Genomic DNA, 17,213 nt, shown 5'->3' on the forward strand with positions numbered 1-17,213 from the left:
AAACCCCAATGGGTTATTTTATACTCTCAAAGCCACCTACACATGGAGATGTTCGTCATTGTATAAATATTAGTGATTACTACTATTAGCATCGCTTTTTCCATTACAACATCACTCTGAAAGACAGTAGGGATGGTTAAACCCCAAATGACTTGAGGGTCAAAAATTTGAGGGGGCCACCTTTAGGGCAAGTTAGTTAACTATTCTATGCCTCAGTTTCCATGTTCACAATATCAGGACACAAAAACAAATGGGCTGGATTTGTAAGGAGATTCAAAGTTGTAGTAGCCACTTTGTGTGAGTTTCTCAGGTGTACTTCTTAGGAACTCAAAATGGGACTTAATATATTTTTGTGCAATGTAATTATTGTCATGCAGAGCAGTGATGGCGAGGTCTCTCTCTCTCTCTTTCTCTCTCTCTCTCTCTCTCTCTCTCTCTCTCTCTCTCTCTCCCTCTCCATCCCCCTTGCCCTGGTGTCTCAGAAACAGAGCATCCCCATGGCAACAGCAGCAGCTGGTCCCTAGATAAGAGGAGCTGGAGCTGAGCTGGGCAGCAGCAGCCACAGCACAGAGAAACAGCCCAGCCTCTCCACACAAGCTCTTCCTCCAGTCTCCTGCCCGCTGCCGTATCTGTGCTGGTTGGTAAGTGCTTCAAATTTTTTTCCTGCACAAACTTTTGTGATGAGAAAAGCAAGTTTCTAATAACTTATGGCTTTTTCATGGTTGTTGGAACAAAGAAGTCTGCCGCTGGTGGCATAAGGTTGGGCCTTATAAGCTAAACTGAGGTGAGGCGGGAAACCAAAAAAAAAAACACTTGAACATCAATCATTTTTCTGAGAGAAGTGGGGTCTCAAGTTCTGTGGGAGTCTGTGCCCTCAGAGACTCAACCGAGAAGTTTCAGGGTGCATACTACTCATGTATCTGTGTGTGCACACAGCAAGAAGGGTCTTACTCTACGTGGCTGGGAAAAGAATCCTTCTCAAAATCATCCCTGTGCCCTCCTTCACGTGCAGTCAGTCCTTGAGGGATTTATAAAGTTAGGTCTTTTAAATGAACAAATGAACAAATGTGATCTTCAAATGTACTTTTTGACTGAAACTAAATCTTCAGGTTAAAAAGAATGCTAGAAAAGGTGTAAACTGTACAAAGCCTGATAGTACAGGAACTAGACACTATATTGGGCCATGGAAATAATTTTTGAACTTCTTATCCATCACCTAAAGCCAGCCTGATTATTTTGGAGATATTATTTAGATTAATTTATTAATCTAAATGTCCATTCACCCCTGCGAATGAGTATTACTGTGTTTGCAAGATCTAGAAATGGGTGTTGTGCAGTTGATCTACACTTTAGAATATTCTAACCTCATTACCAGTTTCAAAGAAGGTCAGAGATAGAGTGACATTAGCCTGACAATCAGTGTAGATCCATTAAATCTAGGTATTATAAGCACAAAGGCAGGGCGGGTGAGAGATCAAGGCCACCCACACTTCTTAGGGGATTAGCATACTCAAGTCCTAGGCTGGGCACTCTGTAGACATTGTGTGTTAACACTCTCAGCAGTCTTGGAGAACAGTCCTAGCATTCAGATTTTATAGACCCAGAAACTAAGTTTCCAAGAGAGCACATTGCTTGCGCAAGTTCACCCAGTCAGAGTGGGACAAGGTACCAATCTCCTGCTTCTTCCTCAGACTGCCTCCGAGCATGTAAGGCTTATAGTCAGGGTGGAATGCTCTACCCCTGAACTACACTAGGCATCCTCATCTCCAACTGAGAAATCTCCTCAGGGTTTTAAGTACCTGGACAAACTTCTGACTTCAAACTGGACTGAAGAGTTTCCCCTGAACCAGAAAGTAGCTCAAACTGTGGAGACTAACTTCAGCAAAACATGTCCTCAGATTCCTGCAGGCTGAACTGGCGTGTGGGCCCTTCAGAGTTCAGCAGGATCATATCTTAGTACCCAGCGTCTTGGCTCTTTAGCCCCTGTTCTCAAAAGTTTATGTGGCTGCCACCAATGTTTGCTGCATATTGTATACCGGTTTGTATATCTCCTCTCTCAGTGATATTTGCATTTACAAGTGTCTGTGAAAAGAAATTGACCCTTGTGAAAAGTATTAGTTAGAAATTTGCAAGAATTTAGCATGTGGGGTTTGGAAAAACTCCCTCAAGTCCTAAAATCACATTTCTTGGTCTCTTATAGGCCAAACCTACATTGTTTCAAAAGCAGTCACCAGAAATATAGTTCAGATCCTCAAGCCTTGATTGTCTAATTGAAAAAATCTGAAAAATTCTGAAAACTAACAAGGTTTGTTCAATATTAATTCATTTAGTTACAAAATCTCATCTGCAACCATCTGAATCTTTATGTGGTCTGTCTTCTCTTCTTTTATTATGAATATTGATAGTTTGGATGCAGAAATGATGCCTGTATTGCTGGCTTTCCTTGAGACCCTCTAAGGATATTATGTAATAGAACTCATGATTTTCACACTGTATTTGGCTTTAGGCTTATATAGTTAGCGTAGGTGAACAATACTGACCATCACCATGCAGTCTGTCATTACTCTGTTAAAATTCAGAGATGATGTGGAAACAATGAATGGAAAAAGAGTATCGAAGGAGTGACAAGTCTTTGTGCTAGTGACAGTCTGTGAAACACTCCCAAATATAAAGTCTTCATCCACAATCACCTTTGAACGCATGCCCTTAGCATGTGGAGTCCTACATATCTTCCTCAAATCTGAAGACCCAAAAGATCAACTGAATGGCTATGAAGGGAAGAGCTAGTGCTTCAGAAAATCTCCAAGACACAAAGAGCTGCTGAGGGAGATGATGAAACCTCCCTTGGCTGAAGGTCACGGGGAGTATCTCTTTTAGATGTCCACTTGGGGGAGAGACTGAAATAAAGATAAGAAGGTATGGCCAGTGAGGAATAGAAAGTGAAAATATCCCATTGTTTAATTCAAGAATTAGACAAGCTCACCTCTTACAGTGGCTCACTCCTACAGAGCACCCATCTCTCTGAGTGTAAAAATGGAGGGTACTACAGGAGCTGAATTCCTCTTGTGTTCATTGACCAGGTAAAGTGACAGTGACCAAGATGATATGACATTCCAAACAGTTCTCCCCTTCACGTATGTATTGTTTTCTTGGTTTAAGATTTTCTGATCAACAAAGCATAATGACATCATCCAAGATGAAAGTATCTTATAATCTCATAGGTAAACCATGTCTTTGCCAAACATGAGCTATTTCTTTAATATATAATATAGCTAAAGGTACATAATAATAGCTGTCATTTGAAAAATGCCTACCATATATTAAGCATATCTCAACTTCATAGTAACTCTACCAAGTAGATATTATTATTTGACAGAAATACTGAGAGTAAGAATGGGGGAAGAAAGGGTTATAAGATACTGAGTGTCATCTGTAGGGCTGCCCAAAAGAAGCTAGTCTTTTCAAATTTTGTCATAGCAACAGTAGCTTCTAGGGAGAGAGACAAAACATGAGTATACTGCACATGGACTCCGTTTATCCTCACAACATCATTAAGATTTAGCAACTTTATCAAGGCAATGTGAGTTTTTAGTTCAACGGCTAAGATTTACTCCTGGTCTATTTGATTCAAAACTCTAGACTCAAATTAAATAACTAGCTGTGTGACACATGGAAGCAGTTGAGCAGCTTACCTTAAACTGGGGAGAAGGAAATGGGTACGCTGCCAGATAGAACTGACTGTAGACAGCAGAAAAGACCAAGCTCAAATACTGATTCTGACTGTGAGTATGACACGGCAGATCAACTCAAACTCTTTGAGCCTCAGCTTCTTTTTCTGGAAGTGAAGATTTTGAGCAGATCCTCCATGGGGTGATTGTTTCAGCATAAGTTCTTTGATTGGAGGCATGATTTCTCAGAGAGGAGGAAGATTGGTTAAATACGTGCAGAGGGTATTTGAGGCTGTCATTTTGCCTGGAGGCCTCAATACTGAGCCCACTCCTCCAGAGCCTTCCCTTAGCTCTTCCCTTCATTCACGTGTGGGTGGGTGGAGGGCTAGCCAAGGTAACAGCGCACTCTGCATAGTCCCAGGGAGTTGGCAATCTCTGCAAACACAAAGAACAATGGTCTAAATTGATTTATGCTGAAGTCACTCAGCACAATCAGTCTGCTCAGAGTGACACTAAAAGCCAAGCTCAAGTGATCAGTTAATGGCTCCATCTGCTATGCAATGATCTCAGCTCCTGGTAGGAAAGACCCTCCAGCCTTTCCTGAGAACGCCAGCATAGTCCTCAGAAGACAGCTGAGTTGTACTCATTCTAGGGGCTTGAAACATAACCATGACTGGTCTGTGTTTCTCTGTATGTTGCAGCTCCAGGAAACTTAAGTGAATAGAATCAGCTTGGTTCTTTTACCTTTATTCATTTCTCCCCTACCATTTTTGCTTTTATAGGATATGTTTAACAAATTACTAGAGAAAAACTCAAGAATCAGAATCTAAGAAGGCTGTAGTGAAACTAATGTATTTCTCATTGAGACCTGCCACATGTCCATTTTAGATTTCCATTCCTAGACAACGGCTATATGTAATACCTCTGAAAAGTTCCAACAGATTTGTGATCCAGGAAAGAAGGGGATAAGATGAGGCTTACTCTCATGTCAGATATCCCCAGGGAGGAAATAACAAAGATCCTTTCCAGATCTAGATGTTCTCCTGCTGCATCTCTACCACTCTCTTAGAGTGGCTGGAAAGACTGTTTCATTACTTTAAAGTTACTGAACAGAGTAACTGAAGTTCACTGTCTCATTACTTTAAAGTTACAGAATAGAGCAAATGAGTGCCCTGGAAAATTTGGGCTCAAGCAGATTCTGTTTTAAAGAGACTTGAGTGTCTAGTGGAAGTCTGTAGAACTAGATTTAAATCAGAAGCAGCTCACTTGGTACATGCATGACCATGTAAATTAAGTAAACTTTGTGAGCCTCCCTTTTTATATCTGTGAAGAAAATATAATCATACTTTGCAGAATTTAAAAAACACAGGCAAGGTTTGGTCAATATTTTCTATAACTCTAAGCCAATTCATTTCTACTTCAGACTGGATAAGTACTTATTCTGAATCTCCTAAAATGGGCTAATATTAAATCTTTGCTTAATGACTGAGAAATGTATGTTTGATTTCAGTTTTAATTTTAACTATCTATAAAAAGCAGACCTGAAAAACAGGATTGAATTGGGAACATTATTGTTCACTCAATAAATATATTTATTGCATAAGTAAATGAATGAATTACCAGAAAGCACACTTAGGGACTATTTCTTATACTTTGATAGTGCTGGAGAAGAAATATATACACCCTCTGTCTTTCAATGATGTCTACTGAGCAAATGCAGCCCCTGGAGCTATCAGAAGACAGACTGGACAAGCTAGACCCTCGCTGCAGCCACTTGGGTAAATGCTTCATTGTGAATGTCAGTCATGAAAATCAGAAAGGGTGTGTCTGTGCCATATGGTTTGCAGGCAAGTCAGAGAGAAGCCCCCTGAAAACTGATAGTCTGTGCCTTCTGGTGACAGCCAACACCAGATGGACAGGCAAATAGCCATGGGTCTGTGGGGTCTGCCATGTAAATATTAGCTGAAGCACTAGAGAGAAGTTCATTAAAGTTAGAGACAGAGAGAGTGTGAGAGGAGGCATTGTCCTCTTTTTTGGGGTCTGATAGAGTCCCAGGCAGAGCATTTTTGAGGCAATAAATGGTATGTGACAGTATAGCTTATTTCCAGTATTTCCAGACACACTAACACCCCATGTGCAGTGCCAATAAAATATTTCAAATATCTCTCTTTGCGTATCAAGACAGAATTTTAAATAGCCCTTTTCTGCTTTATTGTCAATCTGTTTCCTTTCCAGAACTGACTTTTTGTAGAACCTTTGTAATGAAAATACCAGAAACATCTCTGCCTCTACCCATTTCTAAAAATGAGACACTCAGACTTTTGATAAATGGGCCTTTTGCATATTCATAGCCTTTGTTTACGCCTTGCCTGGTTATGACTTCCCCCTCCTCTCTCCTCTTTCCAATTTCCATCAAGATATTTTATGTTTAGGATTTCTCCAAAAATAGGGGGAAACAAGATTGAAGCAAAAGTCAGAATTGAAGCAAATGCCTTCCTCTCTGCACTGTGCACATGTCAAACTTTGGGTCAACAGAGGGACTCACTTCTAACAGGTGCACGTACAAACTGTGTATCCAAGCAGCACCTACTCTAAGCAGAACTCATTAGTTCAACATATATCTATGATATGAGTAATCTGGGTGGAAGTTGACCGTACAATGAGGTAGCAAATTTTAACAATTGCTCTGCAAAGGAGGCACAGTTCCAAGGCCCTGAGTATAATACAGATCCCATAACTCACCTGCAGTGAACTCTCTTGTCTTCTCCCTGGCCCATGAACCTTGGTTTCCATTTCTGAGAGTTGGACATAATGAAGCACTATCATTGTGTGTTTAGTGTGGGAATTAGTGCAATAATGAATTACACTAAACTTAACAACTGTGCTGGGGTTATAGCTCAGCAGCATAGACGCCTGCCTGGAAAGCACAAGGTTGTGAGTTCAATCCCTGGCACTAAAAATAAATAAATAAAATAACAATAAAAATAAATTTAACAACCAGAAAAGGACAAACCTGATGAATCAGAAAATGCGTTGGCCCATTTCACATACTGAGATGATGTAGAATCATCTCACTAAAAAGCACTGTTCAATTCAGTCTCCCCTTTATTGTGTGTGTAATGTATATCAACTTTGGGTAGTCCAGTGCCGTACACATACTAAAATTTCAGTAAACATTTATTAAATAGAAATGATTGGATGAAATTAGCAAAACCTTTTAGGTAAAGTGTATGTTTAAGTTTCTCTTTGCCTTGGACCCATTCAAGTTCTTTTGACCAGAATTTTATGGAATTTTCTGTAGTAATTTTATGGATTTTTTTAACAAGGTACTCAAACCTTATGTTGAAGAGACCAAAATAAACAAAGGCTTTAATTTTTCAAAAATAATTTACTTTTGCCATTATGATCAACTGTCATTAAAAATCAACCAGTTTGTAGCTAGACCCTGTCATGTTATATTCTTTTTGTTTGTTTGTTTTTATATTTGCCAAAATCAGATGATCTTCCAGATCAGTTCATTGAGGGCTGTGATCTCAAAAAGAAGCCAAGAAAGGGAAAAAATACGCAGACTACCAATACTGCGGAGTCAGACCAGAAGAAACCAAGGAGGAAAGACACACCTGCACTGCACATCCCCCCCTTCATCCCAGGTAACAGACAAGGAAGTTGTTTTACACAGCTGTAAAGGGGAATCACTTGCTGCTAGGTCACACTGGTATTAGTGAACTTCTCTTAATACATTTGGGAATTAAAGTTTTAAAGTATTAATTAATGGCTTAATATCATACCACCTTTTCAACACTCATAGTAGAAGTTGGAGGCAGGGGAGGCACACCGTGCTCCAAATGGTCATTCCAGGATCCAGGCAGTGAGCTCTGACGTCATCGACACATATGTAATAAATAAAGTAACCTTGAGCTTCCAAAGTCACAATGAGTGTCACCATCCAGCAACCATGAACTGTAGACCAATGGAACACTGACGGAGAGATTCATGTGAGGCAGGCTTCACCTGACCATGGGGGAGGCTAGGAATGGGCTCCTTCCTGCTGCATGGCCTGGAGAAAAAGCAAAGCAGCTTGATGAGCAGCTAACAAGTCTCTATGGCACCCTTGGATGTGACATGTGACTCTTCCTTCTTCCCAGAAGTTACTTTCTTTCCTGTTTTCTTTCACTTTCCATTTACTTAATGTCCTTCCTATTCCCATAGTTTTGGGAATGCAAAACAAATGTAACATAGAAGATCATTTAGGGAAGGAATCTTCAAAGGTATAACAAAGAGCACCAGTAATACACCCTGAACCATACATTAAGCAGCAACATTGTAACAGACGTTCTTAGATAAGGACAGTGGGAGCTGAGTCTAGGCAATGAGTGTGAGAAGTCATATGAAAGTGGTTATTTTAGAGAGTTATCAAATGATGGAGAAAAATAGTAAATAATAGAGGTGAGAGGGCAGGTAAGTAAAGCTTGGAGCAGGGGACAGAGATAATTAAATTATCAAGGTGGGTGTGAGTTGCACATAGCTTGTATTTAGGTTGCAGATGATCGGTTCTGGTTCGGTACGACGGAATTTGGTGAGAGACCAGTCTAGGCTTATTTCCTATCTGATACCTATGAGTTGTAATAAACTGGGTACATTTCTTTGTCCCACTTTGCTCAGATAGGTGATAGTGGTAGTAATATTACATTCCTTGGGATTCTATGATATTAAAATGAAACCAGACTCTAAATGTTTCTGCATAGATGTCCCTGCTATAGCCTAGATAAGTATGATGCTTAGTGAAATAAGCCTAAAATTCTATTTTGACTACCTTTATCAGGTGTATGTGCAGATACACGTGTATGCACAGCCCTCCTACAGTAGGATGTCTGTGTGCATTTGAACCTGTTTCCCTTTCTCTTCCCCCCACCATGTAGGTGTGATTTCAGAACATTTAATCAAAAGATACGATATTCAAGAGATACATCCAAATTGCAAAATGAGCCCAGCCCTTCACAACGCTGACCTGGAACAGAAAAAGCCAAGGAGAAAAGACACACCTGCCCTGCACGTGCCCCCCTTTGCAGCAGGTAAAAGAGCTGGTACAGGGCATTTTCAAAAGGTGGAATAGTCAGGAGCCTCACCATCTGGAGGTGCCAGGGGCATGGCCCGTTTCCTGGTCCAGCAAGCTGTGTCACACACAAGTTCTCTGGGGAGATGTGGCATTTACTGCTACCTTTCAGGTTTCTCTCCATTGCCAGCTCCACAGGGGCTGACATGGACAAAAAAGATGACTCCCAAACTACACCTGCTTCAGCAGAACTGGTCAAATTCACTGAGCCAGTGAAATGAAAATGTCAGAGGATCCTTGAGAAGAGGTGAAATATCCTCCCCTCAAGCCTTCTCCTACATGTGTGGTCCATGCCCCTTGTGATTGGTAATAGAAAGATAGTCAGACATACAAATAGACAGACACAGAGACACAGAGGTTTGGTAAGGAGAGTGGTGGGAAGGGGGAAATGTACTGGTATTTATTGAGACGCTTTCAAATGTTAGATGTGGCATGGCTCATGGACTTAAAAATCATCTGAACAACACAATAGGGCAGCTATTATCTCCTCTCACAGGTAAAGAAATTGAGAGATAATTTAATTAATCCACTTACTTTAAGGTCACGTGGGTGAAACGGAGGGATGGTTAGAATTGGCCAATTGTTTGGATCAATGATAGGATGAGATAAATGAATGAATACTCAAAATCAAATGTGATTACAAAGAGAGCTGGAGCTCAGAACAAGCCTGTCTCCCTTCAGGTCAGTTTCTCACTGTACTACCCTGTGATTCAGACTTTTCCATTATAAGAATGCAGTTACTCTTTGCATTCTAGGGGCTGAGGCAAAGAGAGTCACAAGTTTGGGCATAATCTGGGCCACATAGTAACTTAATGAGACATAGTCTCCAAATGAAAAACAATGTAAAGACAAATGAGAAGGCTCTGCAAGGGCTCTGAGTTCACTCCTCAGAACCATTAAAGAATATGTAAGAATATGTAATATGTAAAGAATATGTAAGTTATACTTTTGGTAGGAGATAGCATTTTATTGTTATTATAAATATACTTTCTATTATTTCATTTAATAAACAAAATTGAAAAGATAGCTTAAAATAAGACATCATGACAAAAGCCATCAATAATTCAGTAACTTGAAATCCCCAGCCATTTTTGGAGTTTGGGTTCTCTGGCCTTCTGCTTTTTTTCCTCCTTTTCCTCCTTCTCTTCCTCTTTCCTTTTCTTTTACCTCCATCTGTCTTTATTACTCACTTGTTTATACCAAGATGAAAGGTGGGTGCTTGTCCCCACTTGATCACCTTTCTCTCTCTCTGTCTCTCTCTGTCTCTCTCTCTGTCTCTGTCTCTCTCTGTCTCTCTCTGTCTCTCTCTCTCTCTGTCACTCTGTCACACACACACACACACACACACACACACACACACACACACACTTCTAGAGACCAACCTTTCTGCACTCTGAATACATGCAGCCTTCTGATCAATATGAATGTGTGAGTAATACAAGAAATTTAGGCAATGTAGGCATCTAGTCTTCAAAGTACCTTCATTTTTAAACAAATATTTATTGAGCACATGTTATATTCTAAGTCACTGTTTTGGAGTAAAGTTAATGGTAACTCAGAAAGCAGATAATAGAATTAATTGGCTCAGAGTAAATTCTATGAAGAAAAATAAAATTAGGTAAAGAAAGGGAGTTGGAGATTGATTCTTTCTCACGGGAGGGCAAGGAGAACTTTGAGGAAGGAGCATTTAAGTATCTAAAGGAAGTGTGGGGTGGGAAGCATGAGGATAACTGAGCAAAGAGGATTCGAGCCTAAGGAACAAGGCCAAGTGAAAACATCTCTATCCTTTACCTTATCAACATTAATACTAAGCATCTATGATGTTCAAATGCCAGGCATACACAAGGAAACTAAACTAACACAAAAAGTCTTTGTCTTCCTTAACTTTACACTCCAGCTGAGCTCATTCAGAGGGAAAAGGCTCCAAGGACTCCTCTTATTTTTTCTCTGAGTGGACTCTGTTGGCATCCTGAATTGGTCTTGTCTGTCCATTAACATGGACGATGACCAATGACTGCTCTCTTTTCCATGTAGGACTTGAAGGGCAAAGGTGGCTCTGAAGAAGCCACCCACACAGGCTTTTTGACAGTACCCTTTCTTCTTTCAAAAGTAGTTTTAGAGTAGTTTTACCACTGGGAAAGGAGTTCAAAGATCTTTGTATAAGTGACTGAAGATTAATAGCGAACAGTCACAATATATTAATTTCAACTATTCCACAAAAGAAGAAAGAATTATCACATGGTAGAGAAATAAATAAAATCTCCAACAAATTTACAGTAAAAGAATCACTTCAAGTTTATAGGATCCAAATTAGCAAACCCTGATTTAGAACTTTTTTCTGTCCATCAAAGTCTGTTTGTTCAAAGGCTATGCCACAGCATGTGAAATTTTTCCCTACAGTTGCACATACCCGTACTTTAAAATTTCCATTCTTTCTTTTTTGCCTCTGTCAGATATTCTGTCCCCAGATCAAATGAAAAGAAAATAGACTATATATTGTGCCATGCAGATTCAGACTTTCAAATAAGGAGCAGAGCCAGACAAAGCGGCAGGGTGCATGAAGAGACAATTCTCAAAAGCAATGGACCACACTTTTCACAGGTTACCAGAATTGCTACATACACAGATACTCCAGTTGATCACATGCTTGCCCAAAGCTCTACCTCTGTTCAGCGCCCACTCACTTAAACCTGCTCGAAGCCTCTGATAACTGATCTCTTCAGGAATGACGTTTTCTACTCTGGACTGACTCTGTGTTAGTCCTGGGCATGCAAATGACCAAGACTGCATTTAATATAATTGTTACTGTTCTCATTGCTCTTGTTACAGCTATTATTTAAATTGACATATTAGCAACTTGCTTGAATATTCTGGACTGTAATGGCCATATGCTTCTAATAGGAACCTTAATACCTAACCCAATCCTTTCTACTAGTAGTTCTTAATAAGTATCTGTTGACATTTTCCTGTTTGATAGTCACAATTCTACAGTACTTGATTATTCTTGTATCCATTCTTGTACTTATTTTGTAGAGACACAAAAATATTTACAGGCAGAGATTTGTCCTAGTACAGAAAATTGTACATGAGTTTGGAACCAGAATGGTTTCATTTTTGGTTCTGCTTCCTACAATCTTTGTGGTTCTCAAACTTTAAGGTAAACAATAAGAGCTTCCTTTATCACATCTATTCCAGAAAGAGGACCACAAAAGCTGTCTCAAATAGTTGTTAATATTTAGCACTTCACAAAGGTTTTGTCATATTGAAAGTCCTCAGTAGATGTTAGTTCCCTTCCATTATCTGTTCAATCTTATATTCCTTAGGTCAAATAATTTTTGAAGGTAAGAATTCTTCCAGCCAAAGCATTTTACCTTGTCATATAATCTGCTGATCCAATGCTTTCTGAAGAATTGAACTCTGATCACTTGGCAATGAATGCTACATATTTCCCATGAGCTACTTCAAAAAGAGTAGCTTCCTTCTTGAATCAAAACATTTGTCAAATACTACAGTTTACAAGAGTTGCAGGGGTTCTGTATATACATAGGCATTATGGAATTCCTTGAGTCAGCAAATCTCCATATAATGTGTACAATTAAAGATATTGTTGTATGATTCTAGCTTTTATTAGCATATTAGCTAAAGCACTTTACTTTTGAAGAGCCTTTTAGTATCTAAAGATTTTGGCAGTAATCGAAATGCTAGTTAAGCTGATAAGGATAGAGCCTTCGGCAGATGTTCAGATAAACTCATATTGGTTTAATAAGGGTGCTGAGAGAAACTCACAGACAAATGCACCCTGGAGACATCTCCTCTCATTAGCCCTTGGCAAGTGAGAACTGGACAAAGATTCACACTCTTCTCTAAATCTCCTGCTAACCACCTTCATTCCCCCAAGTTAATGAGCTAATTTGACAAGTTCCAACTGCCAGAGTAGCCCCTCCATGGGGAGTCATGTCAGGCTTCCTTGCCAGCCCCAGGCTTGCTCCCAACTTAGTCCATGATTGCCAGGACCCCCATCCTAGTGATTTCATGACAGGGAGTATTGTTTGTGATTGGTCATTCTAAGGAACCCAGGCCTACTTAAGAGAGAAAGAGGTATTTAACTCGAGGTCTGTGGCAAAGGGAGCCAAGCCAAGCAAAGAACAATGCAGCTGAAGGCATTAAAGAGGATCTGGCTGGAAAACCACACATTCAGACAGTCCAGAGAATGAAAATCAGCTACTGCACGTGTACAAAGGAAAAGGGCTAGTATGTCTTTTGGCAGTGACACCTCTCCTGTCCTGCTGGAATATAGCATTCTCTCTGGTGTGGTTTATTAGGACAAGTAGTGTCTTTGTATTGATACCCCCAGCTCAGAGGCTCATAGCTGTAATGTGGATGACCACTTTTAAATGGTACCCCAGATGGTATTCTGCTGAAAAACAGCTTACTTCAAGGCTGACTGTCCCTCAGAGACCCCAAATAAGCATCTTTGGCCTTAAAACATGCTAATGTCTTACAAGCAGCGAAGTTCCCTAGACTCACCTGTGTAGAAAGAGGAAGGCACTGACAGTTGCTAAAGCCCTACTATAATCCAGGTTTTGAGCCAGATGGTAGACTGTCCTTTGAGAACCACAGGAGAATGCAGATATAGTGCTTCATGATTCCTACAGTATGAAAAGTGCTTCAGCAAGGGTTCACGTGATGTATTACTGGAGCATGACAGAATGGGAGCCAGTTCTACCTTGGAGCATCATGGCATGTGACCAAAACAAACTATTTTTAGTCAACATGAGTTTGGTTTGACATAGACACATCCAGAAAAGGTGGAAGAGTTGAGCTACTCAATATAGCTTCCTCAAAGTTCTCAGACCATGTTAGCTTTAACTCTAAGTAAGAGTCCAATTTTCCCCGAAGCTAATACAGTATAAGGCAAAATATTTCTTGCTGTGTTTCGTAAGTGATTTATCTAAAAACCTTAGTTTCAGCCAGACTCTTGAAATTGTTTTTCACCTTTGATAATATTAGCAACTTGACAAAGAACCATATAAACAAACTAGGAACCAATTCAATGAACAGTCAAAAAGCAAGACGTAGTTTCCATTAATATTCTAGCACCGAATGGAGTCCATTCTGCAGAAAGGCCTCTTGTGCTGTGCAGCTTCTACTCTCCAGTTTATGAGCTGCCTCAGAGACTGAAGGTACCTAATTAGGAGGAGAGGGGAGGATGCAGTACAAGGCAGTGGTAGGAAACAAAACTGGGGGCTGGAATGAGAGGATAGGAGTCCTGAAGGACTGGTCTGGAACCTGGAGGACAGCTTCTTTTGCCCTTCAATTAAAATGCTTCCCCCTTTAAACTTCACAGGATGAGCAAAACCACTCAGACCTCCTTGACTGGCCTTTAGTGAATTAATTCGTGCAGAAAATCATACTTTAAAAAGAAATTAAGATATCTGTTTCCTAAGCCAGTACACTTTTTAAAATAAAATATTATGGCACCCAACATAGGAATATTAACCTTTGATTTTACCTATGAAGATATGCAAGAACAACCAGGTCATATATTTACAATTATATAAAAGGAAATATATTTTAATATCCAAAAGCAAGAAACTTATTATCTCAGAACAAAGAATCATTTTAAATTGCATGAAAAACGTATCTTCTCATTTTGCTCTGAATCTTGTGGACGTGATCACCTGTTACAATTGACATTTAGAAACAGCATATCCAGAGCCTCAGATCAGTGTTTTCCCTACGTGTTGGTAAAACCATTTTAAGTTTGATTTCACGAGGTTTACCAATTTCCTTCAAAAGAGAAATAAACTAGCAAATGGTGGGAAAAGTGAAAAAACTAACATTTAGTTGTTCACAGCGGTCACCTTTTTTAATTGATACAGTAACTCTTTAAAATAAATATCAATGTCCTCAATTTATCTATGAGAACATTTAGATAGGAAAGTGTTAACTGGCTTCATACAAATTAAGAGAGTGATGCAACTAGGAGCCCAAGACACTAGATTCCAAAATCCACATATTTTCCCTCCTACAGTACTGCAAGAGTAGGAGCAGAGCTCAGGAAGTGAAGGTGAAGGTTGCCTGTGAGCCCCTGCCTCTGCATCCTCTCATGCCCAGAGAGATGTCCTCATTGAACCCCTCTGGGAAGGCCAAATCAGGCCACCCAGCACCCTCTCTCTGCACAGATGCAAAAGCTTTTCTGGGGTGGCCACACTCCTGTGCACTCTGTCAATGCTACTATTTTAATTAGACGCACTTAAATGCAGGTCTGTGTTTTGTTTTGCAGGTGTAACACTTCTCAGGGATGAGAAACCCAAGGTGATCATGGAAGATGATGAAAAGGATGGTGACAAGATAACTATTTAAAGACATCTCCCCCTGAGATCACTTGTAAATAGGTTAGATTGGTTCCCTATGGTGACCTAGAGAAAAAAATAGACTTATTTCTGCTCTGGTTTCATCCTAGGCTGACTCAGACCTAGACACCTCTTCCTCAGGAGACATGCTATATCAGATTGCCAGTCACCTCTTTGTCTTTTTTCCCTCGAGTTTGATTCCTAGTCCCACTTTCTGAATTCTTCAGTGCAACAGAAAGGAAATAGATCATTCCAAACTAGGAGATAATAGGAAAGCTCTGGTGTTCACTATTCATTTTCTGCTTCTTTTGGATCAATTCATGGAGCAAAACCATGGAAAATATGGGAAACCTTTACTCGTGCTTTGTCTGCTGGACAGAATTTAGCTTAACATCATTCAAACACCAGTCCAAGTTGGGGCTCCCTCTTCTCAGTTAAAGAAGCGAGGTCATTTGTCCTCTGACTCACTGACTGTTTTGGAGAATATGCTCTTTTTTCTCCTGTCTTATTTTAAGAGTTCATTCTGGTGATATTCCTAAAATCTTTGTGGTTGATACTAGAAAGTCGAATTTATAAGCTGAGGTAGGCAACCCAGTCTACCATTTCATGACTGAAAATACCAGAAGACAACGCTGGTTCACAGGAGGTTTGCAATACCTCTTCATATTTATTTTTTAAAACAGTTCTTAATCATGTTGCCCTGACGTTTATGAATTGTATCACAAGTTAGTCATTACTAATGACAGGTAAAATGCCAATGTTTGTGATTAGTTAACTTTTATAAAAAAAATAAGGCCAACAGAAAGTCATTCTGATACTTTTGGCATCTGTCTTATTCAGACTACAATAATCTTTCTTAGAAAAGAGGGGAAAGTGAAATGGAACCTCATTAGCAGGGCATCTGAATCTGTATTTAGTTTCTGTCCAAGCCTGCAATCTTTGGAAACCTGGAGTGGGGACAGAGGTTTGTACATAGACCTCATCCATCAGGCAGCAGGTAGGAAAAAAAGATGAGAACTATTCTTAAAAGGAAAAAAAGTAGATGTTCAAATCATCATGCTGAAGAGTGATAATATGCAATTTATCGCTATATACTCTGGCTCCAGTCATTTATCAATCCCTTTGCCTCTTTCTGTCCATCACAAATGTGGAAAAAATGAAAGAACCTGCTGGAAATAAAAGTACTTCAGTCATCCTCTGTGCCTTGGTGCATTTCTCCTAAAAATACCCTATTTAGTTACCATTACAAAGAACAGAGGTTGCAAATGAGACTCAGAAGGTTTGGCTCTAGTTTGCTTTTTGGTGTTCTCTTTCTTCTGATTACAGAGGTTTAAAATGTTTTGGTTAGCTGTTACTATTTAACCTTCAAGTAGGGCAATTCACATGTAATTCTAGATTTCCAGATTCTCTTGGAAAAATACCCTGAGTAGGCAACTTTGGGTCTGTTTCGAAACATGACGGCACATAGCTGGTGCCAAGAATGAGATGCCATTTCAAAAGGTGCACCCATTCTCCAGTTTTCCATGGGCCCCATTCAGAGCACTTACATACTGCTTTGCCTCCAACCCTTGAATTTGAATTTAGAGCCCCTAGCATGAAAATTCACATCCTATTCCTAGTGGTCTCCTCCTCTTTAATTTCAGTGCTCAATTCTCATTTCATTAGCCTCAATCACAGCCTGGGGAAGAGGCTAAGCCTTGGCTTCTAGACTGTTCCATGGTTCCTGGAACCCTGAATCTGCCTCTATCTGGAAAATAGAGATAATAATCTTTACTTTGCCATCTTCATAGTTTGCCAATTAAGTGAAAGACAATGTGTGACAAAGGGCTTAGTAAGCTAAAATGTCCTATCCAACTATAATTTAGGGCAATTTGAAAACCACACCAGAATGTGAACCTGTGCTTTGTCTATAGCGAAATCCCCAGTGCCTAGGTGTTGAGTCAGTAGCAACTACATGGAACCAACTTGCAGCATCTAAAAAAGGATTGGAAGGAGGAGATCTGATCACTTATACCACCCTCCTGAAACACCAGCCCTCTCTTCCTAGGAAGACGACTTTGTGGCAGAGCCACAACA

At 39.9% G+C, this 17,213-nt stretch overlaps 1 protein-coding gene across 1 annotated transcript; it reads left to right on the forward strand.

Moving 5' to 3' along the window:
* Positions 1-494: 494 nt before the first annotated feature.
* Ppp1r17 (protein phosphatase 1 regulatory subunit 17) lies at positions 495-16,331 on the forward strand. Its single transcript, XM_003467963.4, has 5 exons — positions 495-641; positions 5,329-5,446; positions 7,166-7,318; positions 8,588-8,740; positions 15,068-16,331. The coding sequence occupies exons 2-5, from the start codon at positions 5,365-5,367 to the stop codon at positions 15,145-15,147; spliced, it is 468 nt and encodes a 155-aa protein (XP_003468011.1). The 5' UTR covers positions 495-641; positions 5,329-5,364; the 3' UTR covers positions 15,148-16,331.
* Positions 16,332-17,213: the final 882 nt, after the last annotated feature.

The sequence above is a fragment of the Cavia porcellus genome, unplaced genomic scaffold (genome assembly GCF_034190915.1).
Source record: "Cavia porcellus strain 051 isolate PalLab524CR breed Dunkin Hartley unplaced genomic scaffold, mCavPor4.1 scaffold_2, whole genome shotgun sequence".
NCBI lineage: Eukaryota > Metazoa > Chordata > Mammalia > Rodentia > Caviidae > Cavia > Cavia porcellus.